The sequence below is a fragment of the Culex quinquefasciatus genome, chromosome 1, assembly GCF_015732765.1.
Source record: "Culex quinquefasciatus strain JHB chromosome 1, VPISU_Cqui_1.0_pri_paternal, whole genome shotgun sequence".
NCBI classification, from domain to species: domain Eukaryota; kingdom Metazoa; phylum Arthropoda; class Insecta; order Diptera; family Culicidae; genus Culex; species Culex quinquefasciatus.
In genome coordinates, this window is record NC_051861.1 from 81,681,188 (window position 1) to 81,696,800 (window position 15,613).

Consider the following 15,613-nt stretch of genomic DNA (forward strand, 5'->3'; position numbering starts at 1 on the left):
CAACTTCTAACGTCTGTATACTTTTAGGTGGACCTACTGGGAGGAAGCGGACCGCAAGAGCAACTACCTGGCGGTTCGGCCAAACACCCTGCTGAACGACGTGATCCGCCAGATCCAGAAGGCCCCCGTGCTGACGCCCATAACGGAGCTCAAGTTTGCCGACCGGAAGAGTAAGACGTTGCGCAGCTTCAAGCTGCAGCTGATCGGGAAGGAAATTGTCGTGCTCAAGATGGACAAAAAGGACCGGAGTACGCTGGAGGAGGTGACGAAGATCGATCTGAGCCGAGTGTACGCGTACATTGGACGGGAAGCGAAGCGGGACCAGGCGGGATTGCGGTGGGCGATAACGCTCGTGGAGCAGGATTTCCGGAAGAGGTAGGTTCCGGGTTGGGCAAACTACTAGGTGATCCAAGGGATACGCGGTCAAACAAACTTACCTTCAATGTTGACGTTTGACAGCTGACCTGCAGCGATCTTGTTCAACTGTCAAAATCACTTCCAGTGCTGCCAATAACAATGATTTTTTATCCGCAGATCCCGCGACTCACCATTCATTGGCCACCTGTTTGGTGGCGTCGATTTCAACGAGCAAATCCTGTGGTATTCCAGCATTCTGCACAGCCTCCACAGGGATGACATTCTGCCGAGCAGTGATTTGTTCTTCTAGGTTTTAAGGTGCCAACTTGTTAAGATAGCCAATTGTTCTAGTTTATCTTTGTCTCTAGCGTAAGGGCCATTCTTCAAACGGTCGAAACATTCAGATTTACATTTACTGTAAAAAAATGTTTTATAAAAATAATACAAAACCTCGACACAAAGTCACTTTGTATCTTTGCATCACGCCCTTTCGCTCGTCTTCTCGTCAATACTTTCGGTAACGTTGGCGGCAGCACTGCCAGGCCGCTCTGTCTGCTCCCCGTCCGAGTCCTCCTTTCCGCCACTATCCTGCACGGCAGTCTCGCTGATTTTGGGCGCCGCCGGCACAGGTTCGCTGCCGTTGGTTCGTACGCTCAGGTACTTGAGCTCGTGCTCGCGCCGTTGGCACTCGACGCCGTAGATTACGAGGAAGGCGGCCGCCAGCAGGCAGCCGATGCTGTTCAGGATGGTCGAGCCAAGGGTTACGTAGTACCAGATGCTGACCACCTCGCGGCAGTTGAAGTCGCTGAAAAGAAGGAGATTGATTTGATTTTAGAATTGGCGCATATTTAATTGAGATATTTTGATATAAATTTTCAACTCACCGATACTCCAACCGAATGACCCCCTCATCCTCCAGCTGTTCCGCCGCCTTCCTCAGATCCAGCCCACTCATAATGGTGGGCCCAATCGTACTCGCCACCACGGCAAGTCCCGTCGTCAAGTTCATTCTACCAAAGTCCTCCTCCCCCTCCTGATCCTCATTGCGGTCAAAGTATCCTCCCGTTCCACCACCTCCAGCCGCTTCGTTCCTCACATCACTGACGGCCATCGCCGCTTCCGCGACTTCCTGCGGCGATCGCGGATCGATCAGGCAAACGCAACTCGACGAGTTCACGTTGAAGTGGTACTCCGGCTCACAGCGCAGATTGGCCGAGCTTAGGTTCGTGGTGTGGATGAGCGCGTAGATGAACGCCAACATGGTGAAGAAGATCGTCAACAGCAGGACGACCAGCGCGTTGATGCGGACAAAGTTGAAGAAATTCTCCCGAAGGCGATTCGCGGGTCTTCGCTTAAAGTCGAACAGAAACAGGAACAGCGCCCCGCTCAGCAGCAGGATCATCCCCGACCAGTACGGGTTGTCCTTGGTGTGGGTGTTCGGGGACCACACGATGATGGTCATTCCGACGAGCGTAAGTACGGCACCGATCGCGACCTTGAGCAGCATCAGCAGTCGGCTGAGCCGGATGTGGCGCAGGTTGAGGGAGTTGCCCTTGGGGAACCGTTGGTGGTAGTTTTTGTTGTTCACGACCAACATCCGGCTGTGGCGGAGACTGCTGCGGGTGGGTTTGTGGCGGCCGATCAGGGTGCTGCTGTTTTTGGCAAAGTTCTGCGGCACGGTCGTCGTCATATAGACGGCCTGTGGGAAAGCGAGAAAAAGGAATTTATCAGCGAATTTTATAAAATAAAATAAATATTTCAACAAAAATGACTGAAGCACTGCTAAAAATACACGAATGAGATTCATGAAAAAAGAACGAGTCCAGCTCATTAGCTGATCCACCTTAAACAGTATCTCAAGTCATCAAGATAAGCCTCGCCCGGATTACATCACCAATCTCCCGACTCACAAATGTGTTTACACACATAATGAGGGTGATCCCCCAACACACCGCACCGAACCGCTCTCCAGCCCCATATCTATCAGCAGATCGTCGCCATCGTGCTAACTTGTCGTACGTGCATTTTGGTCCAAATTGAGTTAAGAACGCAATTTTGTGCAGCTCACAATGCCTCACCTTTTGACCTTCACAGATCCCCAAAATTCGATTTCAATCCTGAGATATTCAACAAAAACCGAAGAAACTCCGTGCATTTTTGTCACTTTACATATCAAAGTAGTTTCAATCTTGTCGTGCTATCTTGTCACTCCATGAAAATTGATGTAAGTGCGACAAAAGGCCAAAGGGATTTCAGGCCAGGAAAGTCAGGATGCGTTTGTCGCACGTACAAGCTAGACTACCGTAAACATTTGTAATTATAACTCGGGACTCCAGCAACCAACTTCAACCAAACTTTGGGACAATGCACAGAATGGTGAGCCAAATAAAACGTGTTTGTTATTGTTTAAATTGCGTGCTCTCGTTTTTGAATATTCAAGGTCAAACATTAAAACGCGTTTTTCTCGGAACGTCAAAATGGCGGGTGCGACAAGATAGCACGACGACGTCGAGATGCAAAGTTTTGTGTTGTATGTTTTTATAATATTCTCTGTGTACAAAAGTACTTATGAACGGCAGCTCGGTTTCGTACAAACAAAGAATCGAGTCGGCAGATGGGGTATCGGAAAGAAAAGGTTCTCAATACACAGAACGTGGCGATCGTGATCGTGACCGAGGCATGGAGGAGTGCTGGAAAAAAAAGTTTCATCAATGGGTTTGAGGAGCGAATGTTGCGAGAGCATTAAGTACTTAGGAGATAAGAATCCATCGTGAGGTAATACAGAGGCAATTCGGTTCTGAGCAGGGTGTTTAATGATTTTATGCAAATTTGAATTCAAAAAATCAAATTTCACGTTCTACAGCATTGCCTCGGCGTCCTCTATTGCGAGATTTCTACTCGAAACTAGGTGTCCGAAGGCTTGAAACGATGAGACAGTCCAAACCTCTTTTAACACCTAAGCTTCCATCCACCCCGGGATTCGAACTGACGACCTTCGGATTGTGAGTCCAATGCCGGCTCCTAAACCTGGACTGAGCTAACGAGCTTGTATTTTTTAAGGACTTGTATTTTTCGGTTTTAAGTTACTTCTGCGCCAACTCACACGATATCGGAACATGTTGCCCGACCCCTCTTCGATTTGCATGAAGCTTTGTCCTGTGGGGTAATTTTTGTCCCTGATCCCGAATCCGAGCAACATTTTTTGATATCTCGTGACGGAAGGCGGTACGAACCCTTCTATTTTTTAACATGCGAGAAAAGAAGTGTTTGCAACAATTTGCAGCTTGAAATTATAATGGTTTAGAAACTTGGTGTCAAAGGGACATTTATGGAATCAGAATTCCGAAAAGAAACGTATTTTTCATCGAGAAAAATACAAAAATAGTTTCAAAAATTGTGCAATTTTTCGTTACACGAATGTAACATATTTGGGACATGTCATTTTATGGGAAAAGTAATGTACTTTTCGAATCTGCAATTTTCTGGTATTGCAAATCTGATATTTTTTCATTTATAACACAATTTGTTTTTTTTTTTAAATTTCGTGTTTTTGCTAACTTTGCAGGATATTTTATAACGTGTAACAAGGTTCTACAAAGCCGTAGAACAGACAATTACAAATATTTTGATATAAAAGGTATCGTACGGTTGGTACCACCCCTCCGTCATGGGATATCGAAAAGTGGAGCTCGGATTCGTGATCAGGGACAAAAGTTACCCCACAGGTCAAAGTTTCACGCAAATCAAAGAGGGGTCGTCGCAACTGCTATGTGAGTTGGCGGAGAATGACCCTAAGAGCAGCTAAAAATTAAACATTTATCGAAAATGTCATCTTAAAATGCCTATAACTTGAAAACGGCATTGCAAATTAGATTTTGCATGATTTTTTACATTTTGTTTGACAATATTATAAATCTTATTTACAAAAATTACATTTTCACTACCACATTTCCGGTAATAAATTTTGCACTGTTTCAAATATAAAACCCCATGTTAAGTTAAGACATGATTCAATAAACCTTCTATCAATGATTGGAATATATTCAAGAATTTCAAGGGCAATATTTTGAGCGCGTTTCATGTCTGTTTAAAATTAGTGCTACAGTCATCCCTCATTTTCAGAACAGTTTACAGATCGCAATGTTAAAAAAAATCATATAAAATCAATAATCGAACAGGTAGGGGAACAGCATCTAATTCCAGCGTGCCTCTAATGTTGGCAGGTCAGAACTTTGACATTCAATTAAAGCTAATTAAAAGCGTTTTCAACTGAAATGGAGTGATAAATAGCTCAATAAGAAGTGAGTTAGCCAGTTTCTATCAAAAGTTTTGCAAAATTAGTTGTTTAAATAGTGAAAATCAGCAAATTGGATGGAGTTAGGAGCGAGTGCTTAACCTGCCAAACATACGAGAATTTCCCCTATATCGATCGTCTATAATTTTTAAAGTTTCATTTCAGGTTTTTGAAGAAAAACCAGGGGGGCGACATCTATATCTCACTACAGGCAGCTCGCCCGTAGCCAACACAAGCTGTCCACTTCAGCACCAGAACAAAAGGGAACTGTCAACTTCGGCGCCAGCACAAAAGAACAGCTGTTCGTTAGACTGGTTGCAACGCGGCTCTACTTTGTTCTAGCTGTTTCATTTTTCAAATAGAACTAAAACAGACCACCCGCAACGCGGAGTTGCAGTTTTATTTTTCGAGCAGTATTTTGAAACCGGAATAAAACTGCTCGACGAGTTTGTTTCAAACGTGAGACGATTTGGAACTGGAATAGAACTCAGTTTCAAAAAAAAATCAGATATATAGAGATATCCACGTATTCTTACACACACACTATGATGCTGTGTTGATAATCATACGCACACAATTAAAAGCATTTTTTTGAAACAACATTTAGAGCAGCGCGTTGCGAGCACCGTGTTCTAGTTTCATTTCCGCCAGTTCTAAAAATTTAAAACTGCTCGCAATTTGAAACAATAATAAAACTTCGCGCTGCAGACAGTCTTACGGAACCAAAACAAAGCAACTGCGCACAGTAAAAAAAGTACAAAAACTGCAGGAAATAAAGTAATTATTGATTTTATGTAAATTTTACCGCAATGTACGTTTAAAAGTTAGCGTATATTTGTGAGGTGATTTTTATCAATTTATTTGCAAAATTAACTACTAAAGTTGAGATTAGTAAGCACACATCGGGCCGATAACCTCATTTAAAGTTGTACTTTTATCGATTGAAACGTTTAACTTAACTACTGTGTAATTTGACTTTTACTACAGTAATTCTTATAACAAAAATTGAATTATTAATTAAAGAAATATTTTTGTTTTCACTGTGCGCAGTTTGCGCGCGTTTTCAATCTCAATCACCCAAGATGGCGGCCTTTGGCATCCCCCTGAGAAAAACATTGACTCTTAAATTAAAGAAGTTCAAAACACTTTTTGTAACGTCACACGTCGAAAAATGACTTGTTTTGTAAACAAAACAAAATAAATTCGAGCCAAACATTTCATTAGGGCACAAAAAAACCGCGATTCGAGAAACTCGCTGGCAACAAGTAGACAACTTGTTTTAATTCCTATTTAAAAATAAAAGTTTGCCTGATGGTATTTTTACTAATCATACAATATAATACATCATTATCCTCAATTCTGCTTTGATGTTTCTTAATTTATGTTGATTTTTGCATCCTTTCTAAATGCAATTTCAAAGAGAGCTGAAAGGGCACTAAAGCGCTGTCACCTGATTGCTGTTTTGAATGATGTTTTGTTTAGTGAGAAATAATAAGGAATTCAGTGATAATTTTGATAATTGGTGATGTTGTAGAAAAGGTATGTGAATCCACGAGAGCAAATAAAATTGTGTATAGTTCGACGAAGTTTAAAAAAAAAATCTGGTGAAAATAAACCAATCATTGTTTTGAAGTGAATTATAAAAATGTATAAAAAGTTCACTTTATAACACAAAAAGTTTCTCAACTGCGAACAACTAAAGATTTTCTTAAAAAAGTTCGGAAGCGATTTTCTTTTGCGTGATTAACCTCCTTTCTCTGTCGCAGGCGAAAAATGTTGCAAGCGAAATTTTTTATTTAGAATTATTCAATCAGCAACCCACTACTTGTTCCAAAACTGTGAGATGCAGGCAATTATGGAACAAGTAGTGGGTTGCAATTCTTGATACAACAATCTTGAAATTCAGTATTTTGCTAAAACAGACTACTATAACCAGTGAAATAACAAGGAAATGTCCAAATAAAGGTCTTTAAATAGTAGGGTCGTTTGCGTTTGGTATCTTATTGATAAATGACCACAAAGTGTTACGAGTTTGTGTATGTTCCAAATATATGGGATGACTGTACCAAGGCCAAGGGTTTCCCATTTTCTTATGAAATATTTCGGAGCAGTTCCTATAAATTCAGGCTCGAATTAGGTACTCAATTGCCTTATATCAAAAAAGTTATTATTTAAATCGAAACTATTCACAAAACCGATGATTAGAGACCATTAGGTACTGCAATCTACATGATGATGAACCTCAAAATGACACAAACTTCCTCGCCTCAAGGAACAAGCTAATAAAAAAGTTGCTTCAGATTGGAGCTCTCTGTGAACTGGTTCCAGTATCTTAATGATTTCCTGGTACCATATTGCGGGTAATAAAGATCACAATTAATGCTAACAGAGTGCAAGTTATATTGTAAAAAGCTGCAAAATACAGGTTTTGAAGCAAAAACATAAAAAGAAATCACTTTTATTAATACAGTCGACTCTCTGGTTGTCAATATCCAAGGGACCGTCGAGGAAGAGAATCATCAGTTTACAGAACGATGCAAAATGAAGACTCGATTGAAAATATGTTTTTCTTGGTACCCAGCTATGGGAGAGAATCTTGGCAACGTCCAGCAAACAAAAACAAACTAATGTCAAACACCCTTCAAAGTTTCGTTTCGCAAAGAATAATGTCTATGCAAGCCATGAGATAGTGACAATATTGACAACCGAAAGAGATTTTTAAAGCAAACAGAATCCAAGGGACCGTCGAGGAAGAGATCCTTCAAGCAAGAGAAAATATCGAGGAAAAAATATAAAGCCAATCGAAGTATGCAGTATGAAGGGACTGAAGAATTCATCGATAGATGGAGCAATATTGATATCGAGAAGATCGACAGCCAGAGAGTCGACTGTAAATAAAAACAAACATTGAAAACTAAAAGATACATTTATAAATATATAAGAAATTGATAGTTATTTGTAAATACTTTTTATTCACCTATGAAATTCAGCTCGCTCTACAGAGGGGTAACAAAAAAAGTAAAGTTCCAACTGGAAATTTTACTGCTTCTCTTATCATTAGAACGAATTCTACTCATGATTCATCCCAATAAACACACCGTACAAGCAACAAATCGATGACGTTGTCGAGCCGCTTCGTCTAACCGAGCTGCTGACATCACACATCTCTATTTACTAAATTCCTCCGATCATCGACGCGACACGATCAACGTTTAAAAAGTTGCAATGTCTCTAATGAGTTTCTCACGAGCATTTAATTTTCAGTTCGAGCATGATATTTGAAAAAAACATCCCGGAGCTGCACGTGCTTTTGATATCAACATTTTATCGGAACAACCTTCAAATTTTCTTTCCTCAACACCCCTGCAGCTTTGCTCTTTCTGCTCAATCGAACGGCAAATCGAAATTTAAATTTACCGTAACCGTGTAACCGGGACCAGTTGGAAATGGTGGCACAGTGGTCGATGGCGGCCGCTAGTAAATTTTCCCCTCGCCGAGAACGTAATGATCGTACCGCACCACGCTCCGCAACCCGGATCTTCGCCGCCGAGACCGGTCTGGGTGGCGGCATTCCCAGCCCCCCTCACGGTAACCGGACTGGCAGCAACGGCAATGACGATGATGATCAGCATGCTGAACATAGAGTGGTGATAAAGATGAGTCACGTGGGGTTTTGCAGTTAAATTAATCATATTATAGTTTTCCACTAAAACGTGTTTTTTTCAATAGGTTATAATTTGCCCACTTTTGAGAAATAAAAAAATAACTTAAGATTTAATCATTCGTCACATTAATGTATGGGTAATTCTCCACGAACTCACACGAAATCGGGAAAAGTTGCCCCGACCCCTTTTCGATTTGCGTGAAACTTTGTCCTAAGGGGTTACTTTTGTCCCTGATCACGAATCCGAGGTCCGTTTTTTTTTGATATCTCGTGACGGAGGGGCGGTACGACCCCTTCCATTTTTGAACATGCGAAAAAACAGGTGTTTTTCAATAATTTGCAGCCTGAAACGGTAATGAGATAGAAATTTGATGTCAAAGAGACTTTTATGTAAAATTAGACGCCCGATTTGATGGCGTACTCAGAATTCCAAAAAAACGTATTTTTCATCGAAAAAAAAAAAACTAAAAAAGTTTTAAAAATTCTCCCATTTTCCGTTACTCGACTTTAAAAAATTTTGGAACATGTCATTTTATGGGAAATTTAATGTACTTTTCGAATCTACATTGACCCAGAAGGGTCATTTTTCATTTAGAACAAAATTTTTCATTTTAAAATTTCGTGTTTTTTCTTACTTTGCAGGGTTATTTTTAAGAGTGTAACAATGTTCTACAAAGTTGTAGAGCAGACAATTACAAAATTTTTGATATATAGACATAAGGGGTTTGCTTATAAACATCACGAGTTGTCGCGATTTTACGAAAAAAAGTTTTGAAAAGGTTGGTCGTCATCGATCATGGCCGTTCCTGGTCACCCGCGACAGACACGGACGACGAAACAAAGAGAAACACAAAAAGTAACTTTTTTCAAAACATTTTTTCGTAAAATCGCGATAACTCGTGATGTTTGTAAGCAAACCCCTTATGTCTATATATCAAAAATTTTGTAATTGTCTGCTCTACAATTTTGTAGAACATTGTTACACTATAAAAAATAACCCTGCAAAGTAAGAAAAAACACGAAATTTTAAAATGAAAAAAAATGTTCTAAATCAGCTATTCTCAACGGGGGTACCGGGCCTACTTGATTTACATGGCAGGGGGTACCAAACTCGAAGAATTGAAACCGAAAAATCAATCATCACTCCTAATGTTACTGACGTGAGCAGGATAAACTCTTTGTTTACAAACTCACATTGGCCTAATTACATTGTTTTGCTTGAAAAAACCATCCGTTAGACGATTTGCTCCCGGTAGATCCCGGAGCTAATCTGAGTTTTGTTTAGATTCGGATGAACACGGATGAACTCGAACCTAAATTAGCTCTCGCACAAGTGCCGCGGTGGGCTTGACGCGGGTGCCAAATTAGCTTTGCAACGCAATTAGGTCCCTGCGGTGGAGATGCCCTAAGGGTCTCAAAACTGGCAAAAACCAAAACGCACTGATTTTACGGGTTAAATCGTGTCGCAACCAATCAAGCTCATATTTGGGATTCGGGCTCCGTACACCTAGGGGATCATGCTCTGAAATGCCTACAAAATTAACCCGTTTTGTTACATCTGAGCAATGAGATTTCGGTCATTCGATTTTTTCTGTATTTTTTAATTCGGCTGAAACTTTTTTGGTGCCTTCGGTATGCCCAAAGAAGCCATTTTGCATCATTAGTTCGTTCATATAATTTTCCATACAAATTTGGCAGCTGTCCATACAAAAATAATATGTGAAATTACAAAAATCTGTAACTTTTGAAGGAATTTTTTGATCAATTTGGTGTCTTCGGTAAAGTTGTAGGTATAGATATGGACTACACTGAAAAAAATGATACACGGTAAAAAATTTTTTGGTGATTTTTAATTTCACTTTTTGTCACTAAAACTTGATTTGGAAAAAAAAACTATTTTAATTTTTTTTATATCTTTTAGGGGACATAAAATGCAAACTTTTTAGAAATTTCTAGGTTGTGCAAAACATCCTTGACCAAGTTATGAATTTTCGAATCAACACTATTTTTTCAAAAAATCGAAATATTGGTCGCAAAAATTTTTCAACTTCATTTTTCGATGTAAAATCAAATTCGCAATCAAAAAGTACTTTCGTGAAATTTTCATAAAGACCATCGTTTTCAAGTTATAGTCATTTTTAGGTACCATTCCCCAGAATGTACCGTTCCCCAGAAATATTTATCGTGGTGATTATAATTATTTCCAAAATTTAAAAAAAAAATCCAAAATTTTCACAATTTCCAAAATTTCCAAAATATCCAAAATTTTCAAAATTTTCAAAATTTTTAAAATTTCCAGAATTTCCAAAATTTTTATATTTTCTAAATTTTTCAAAATTTACAAAATTTCTAAAATTTACAAAATTTTAAAAATTACCTAAATTTCCAAAATTTCCAAAATTTCTAAACATTCAAAAAAAAAACAAAATTTCCATAATTTCAAATTTTCAAAAAACTAAAAAAATAAAATTCAGAATCTTTGATTTTTTTTTTAATTTTAAAACTTCTTTTCTCTTTAATTTTGATTTTTGAATTCCAAACTTTTTGATTTTTTGAGAATTTTGAAAATGTTTTTGATTTGAACTTTTTGACTTACCATTGACAAATTATGATCATAATATTTAGATCGAAAAATCTCGAACGTGATGCGAGAAATAAAGATTGAAATATTACGCTCGAGTGCAATAATCACCACGTCAGCAGTTATTACAAGGCTAGAAAGTTTTCCCTTCTTTAAAGAAAGGAAAACTTTACTGACTGATACAAGTTGAATTTTACCTTTAAAAGGGAGGAGGAGAGTTTTCCCTTCTTTAAGGAAGGGAATAAATTTTTCCTTGTTATTATAACTGCTGACACGGGTTTAATTTTCCCTTCTTTAAGTAAGGGAAAAAAACTTGACCACATACACAACTTTTTAAATTTGTGAAAATTTTGGAAATTTAGGTAATTTTTAAAATTTTGTAAATTTTTGAAATTTTGCTAGTTTTGAAAAATTTAGAAAATTTAAAATTTTTTAAAACTTTGAAAATTTTGAAAATTTTGAAAATTTTGAAAAATTTTGAAAATTATGGATATTTTGGAAATTTTGGAAATTTTGAAAATTTTGGAAATTTTGGATTTTTTTTTAATTTTGGAAATAATTATAATCACCACGATAAATATTTCTGGGGAACGGTACATTCTGGAGAATGGTTTTCTGGTGAATAATACATTCTGGGGAATGGTTTTCTGGGGAACGGTTCATTCTGGGGAATTGATTTCTGGGGAATGGTATTCGGGGGAATGGTTTTCTGGGGAACGTGACACAATACTATTTTCAAAAAATATACCTAAAAATGGCTATAACTTGAAAACGGTGCTCTTTATTAAAATTTCACGAAAGTACTTTTTGATTGCGAATTTGATTTTACATCGAAAAATGAAGTTGAAAAATTTTTGCGACCAATATTTCGATTTTTTGAAAAAATAGTGTTGATTCGAAAATTCATTACTTGGTCAAGGATTTTTTGCACAACCTAGAAATTTCTGAAAAGTTTGCATTTTATGTCCCCTAAAACATATAAAAAAATTAAAATAGTTTTTTTGCAAATCAAGTTTTAGTGACAAGAAGTGAAATTAAAAATCACCAAAATTTTTTTTAACGTTTATCATTTTTTTTCAGTGTAGTCCATATCCATACCTACAACTTTGCCGAAGACACCAAATTGATCAAAAAATTCCTTCAAAAGATACAGATTTTTTGTAATTTCATGCATCATTTTTGTATGGACAGCTGCCAAATTTGTATGGAAAATTATATGGACAAACTAATGATGCAAAATGGCTTCTTTGGGCATACCGAAGGCACCAAAAAAGTTTCAGCCGGATTAAAAAATATAAAAATTAAAATTAAAAAAAAGATCGATTTCGTAGAGATCTGGCCTAATTTTAAGCGAATGCGAATGGTACTCATTAATACAGGGAACGGCCGTGGCTGACTGGTTACGGAGTTCGCTTTGTAAGCAAATGGTTCTGGGTTCGATGCCCATCTGCTCCCAACGAGAAAGTTAAGAACACATAAATTTGAAATGATGAATATGAACGAAAAATCGATCCCCCGTCCTTTGGATTGGTAAGCATGGTACTCATTAATACTTGTGGCAAAAAAATATTAGCATACAAAAAAGACTATTTGAAATCGCAAAATTTTTGTCAGATCAGGAAACAGCATCACCGCATGACAAAATCGAAAAAAATGTTTTCCAATACATTGTACCTTCTATTACCAAAGAAAGGTTTAAGGTTTGCATATAAAAAAAAAACACTTTTCTCAGAATTCTTAGAAAAATCATGTACGTGTAAGGAATTGTCCCAGAATAAATTCTCATGCCATTTTTTGTAGCTTTAACGTTACGTTCTTTCGATTACACTTTGACTCGAAACCCAGAATTCGTAGCTTGATTTTTGAGAGTTCTTTTTCTGACAAACTTGAGCGATGTCTGTATCATCGCTCTAAAACCGCTCGTCAAACCACAATTTTTATTATTATTTTTGAATTACTGTATGGCCAAAGACGATTTTGTTTATGGATTCACAAGAACACGAACTGAATCTGATCCACAATTTTGAAGCTTTTCCAGAATTTAATTCCAGAGATTGATCATTTCAGTGTTTTACATATTATTTTGACCACCACATTCCTTCGTGGTTCTCAAACTCATGAACACAATTCACGATAACGGGAATTATTATTTTTTCTGTGTGCTCTTTATATTTTTCCCGTTGCAAGGTAGTTCCGGACATAATTTTCATTTAAATATATCAGATCCGGCCTTAAAAAATGGTATAAAAACACTTAAGTGCTCAAAACTTTGAATAGGGTTGTCAGATTCTTCAATTCAAACCAACCTTTTTACAATCTTCTGGGCTGGAAACAAAATCGTTTTATTTAGTATAACTATTGAAGTAGTTAACTAAAGAAGTGTGAAAGTAGTGAAAAGTTTGTTGTTTACGTTCTGAAAAACAATAATTGGATGACAATAATTTATTCAAAATTGTGTAATTGTGAAAAATTGTACATTGAAGTGGAGAAGAAAATGCCTACGCGAAGGACGTAGCTGAATATCCGGCCCTAGATCGTGAAGCAGCAATGTGTTAAAATAATTCCAGCTACATTCGACTTCGCTGTTTGACCCGAGCCCCATCAACATCGCACAGGAGGTGCTGGCGCAGATCATACAAGGCAAATAAGGAAGAGCTAGAGGAGAAAAGCTGATATTTGGTGAGATCAATCCAAAACAAACGAACAGAAAATAAACCTTGCTAAATACGCGCTGGACCTTTGTCATTTGACGAGGATTCGAAAGTTCTGAATAACGTTTGAATCAAATTGATGCAAACGTTCTTTAGGCGGGGCTTGTCGGTTCAGCGGAGGTACCTCGCGCACGGCTAGCCTGCGTAGAAATGGGTCACCGAAGCTCGGCAGAGCTAACACCTTTCAAATGCCTATGCGAGTTATTTGTATGTATAGAATATAAATCTAAAATACATAGAAACAACTCAATTTGTAAGAGGCGACCGCGTGGCCCCGTTTGGTTGGTTGCACACACACACACACACACACACACACACACACACACACACACTGTTGAAGTAGTTAACTAAACATTATAATTTTTCGATATTTACTTATGGGAAAACGAATCAAAAGCGGTTCAACAAGTGCCGAGATATTGGGTGGTGACAGCCTTCGCGCTGCTTCCAACTACCCATTTCAAAATGGTAAAGAACCATGTGGCCATATTCCTTGGCATCTAACTATATTTAAACTTCAAATCTCATCAGACATAACGAGAAATAATTTCACACTCGAAATCTACATGCAAAAACATTGAACAACCGCAACGTTTTATTTACCACGCATCATTTGCATCATCTTTCATATCTTGATATATATTCTATGCGAGTACGGGTGCGTATCTCTGCCGTCATACTGCTTTCATGTCACAAAAGTATTTTTTTTATATTTTAAGAACAACTTTTTGTAAATTGATCAACAAATTAATGAAGGTGTAGATTGAGTAACCAACGAAAATTAAATTAATTCTATTTTATAGGTCAAAAGCGACTGCAGAGCACGACTGCGACGCCGTTGATTGCCGCATTTTATTCAACACAACACCTATAGATCCAGGGCGAGTGTTTCTTGTAACACGCTCCACGAGAGACCCATCATTAGTGCAGTGCCGCTCTGCAAATGATAGTGGTTTTCGTGGCACTTTTCTCGATAAATTCCAGGAAAAGATGGGCCTGAAAACTAGGCTTCTGGTACAAACCTCCGAGGGGGCGCCCTCTTCCGGCAACCGAATGGTGATGTTACGCTGGGCAGAGGCAGGTCGGGACGTTGATCGGGGCGAGTCTTCCGGCGATCCCGGCGGTGCCGCCGGTACCGTACTGGCAGTGGAGCTCGGCGAACTGGAACTGGTTGCGGTCGTGGCCGCAGGTGGCACGATCGTCGGAGGTGTCCGCCGGTCCGCGAGCAACCGCCCGTCTGACTCATCGTCCGGTTCCTCGTCCGGGATTTTGGAAAGTCCGAAAAAGTCCGACTTGGCGTTACTCATCAGCAGCGCCGACGAGCGTCCCATCGGGATGTCGTCATCGAACTTAAACTGAATGTCCGGGATCTGGATGACGCGGCTACCGGAACTTCCGGATGATGTGTTCAGGTTGTCGTAGAAGCTGTGCGGACGTTCCTCGTCCACCGCAGGGGTGGTCAACTCGTAGCTCGATCGCTTCCCCGAGGACATTGTGAAAGCTACCGCGTACGATCGCGATCACACGAACTTCCTCAATTACCAACTCCGAGATCGTTGACACCAGGCGGCGTAGAGTAGCCGGGTAGATCACCACGCCAAGTGGCCACACTCTCTCTCACGCGCGCACAAACACACACACCTTTACTAGACGCGTGCGACGTTCTTCTCGGGGCTACCTCGTGCGTCTCCAAACTATCTCTCTCCTCAAGTAAACACACTAATTACGGCAGACACCTCAAACAGGTCGCCCCCAAAAACAACCAATAATGATGTCCACAAACCCAACCTTGGGACATCGCACTAGGGACGGTCTGTCGAACTTCCCGAAAAACTCTTGGCGCGTACGATCGCGATCGCGGTCACTCAAACTATGAAACTTTTTTGAAAACCCACACCACGAAACCCACGAAACGGTGCGAAAACGAGACCGGGGAACCTCTGGGAGTGTTGGCAAACAGGTACCGAACGCGATCACCTCTCGCGGTAGACTAATGGGAGGCTCTT

At 39.3% G+C, this 15,613-nt stretch overlaps 2 protein-coding genes across 3 annotated transcripts in view; one reads left to right on the forward strand and one right to left on the reverse strand.

The window, feature by feature from the left end:
• The window catches only part of LOC119765154, a 14,182-nt gene extending 13,368 nt beyond the window's left edge, over positions 1 to 814 (forward strand). For both annotated transcript variants that reach the window (XM_038248422.1, XM_038248428.1), the window contains exons 3-4: positions 28 to 375; positions 535 to 814. In XM_038248422.1, the coding sequence (XP_038104350.1) occupies positions 28 to 375; positions 535 to 667 (481 nt within the window). In that variant the 3' untranslated portion in view covers positions 668 to 814. The remainder of the gene's footprint in view (positions 1 to 27; positions 376 to 534) is intronic.
• On the reverse strand, positions 769 to 15,613 carry LOC119765155. The gene is made up of 3 exons (XM_038248444.1): positions 14,630 to 15,613; positions 1,242 to 2,056; positions 769 to 1,162 (listed from the first exon to the last, which is right to left on the reverse strand). The coding sequence occupies exons 1-3, from the start codon at positions 15,098 to 15,100 to the stop codon at positions 838 to 840; spliced, it is 1,611 nt and encodes a 536-aa protein (XP_038104372.1). The 5' UTR covers positions 15,101 to 15,613; the 3' UTR covers positions 769 to 837.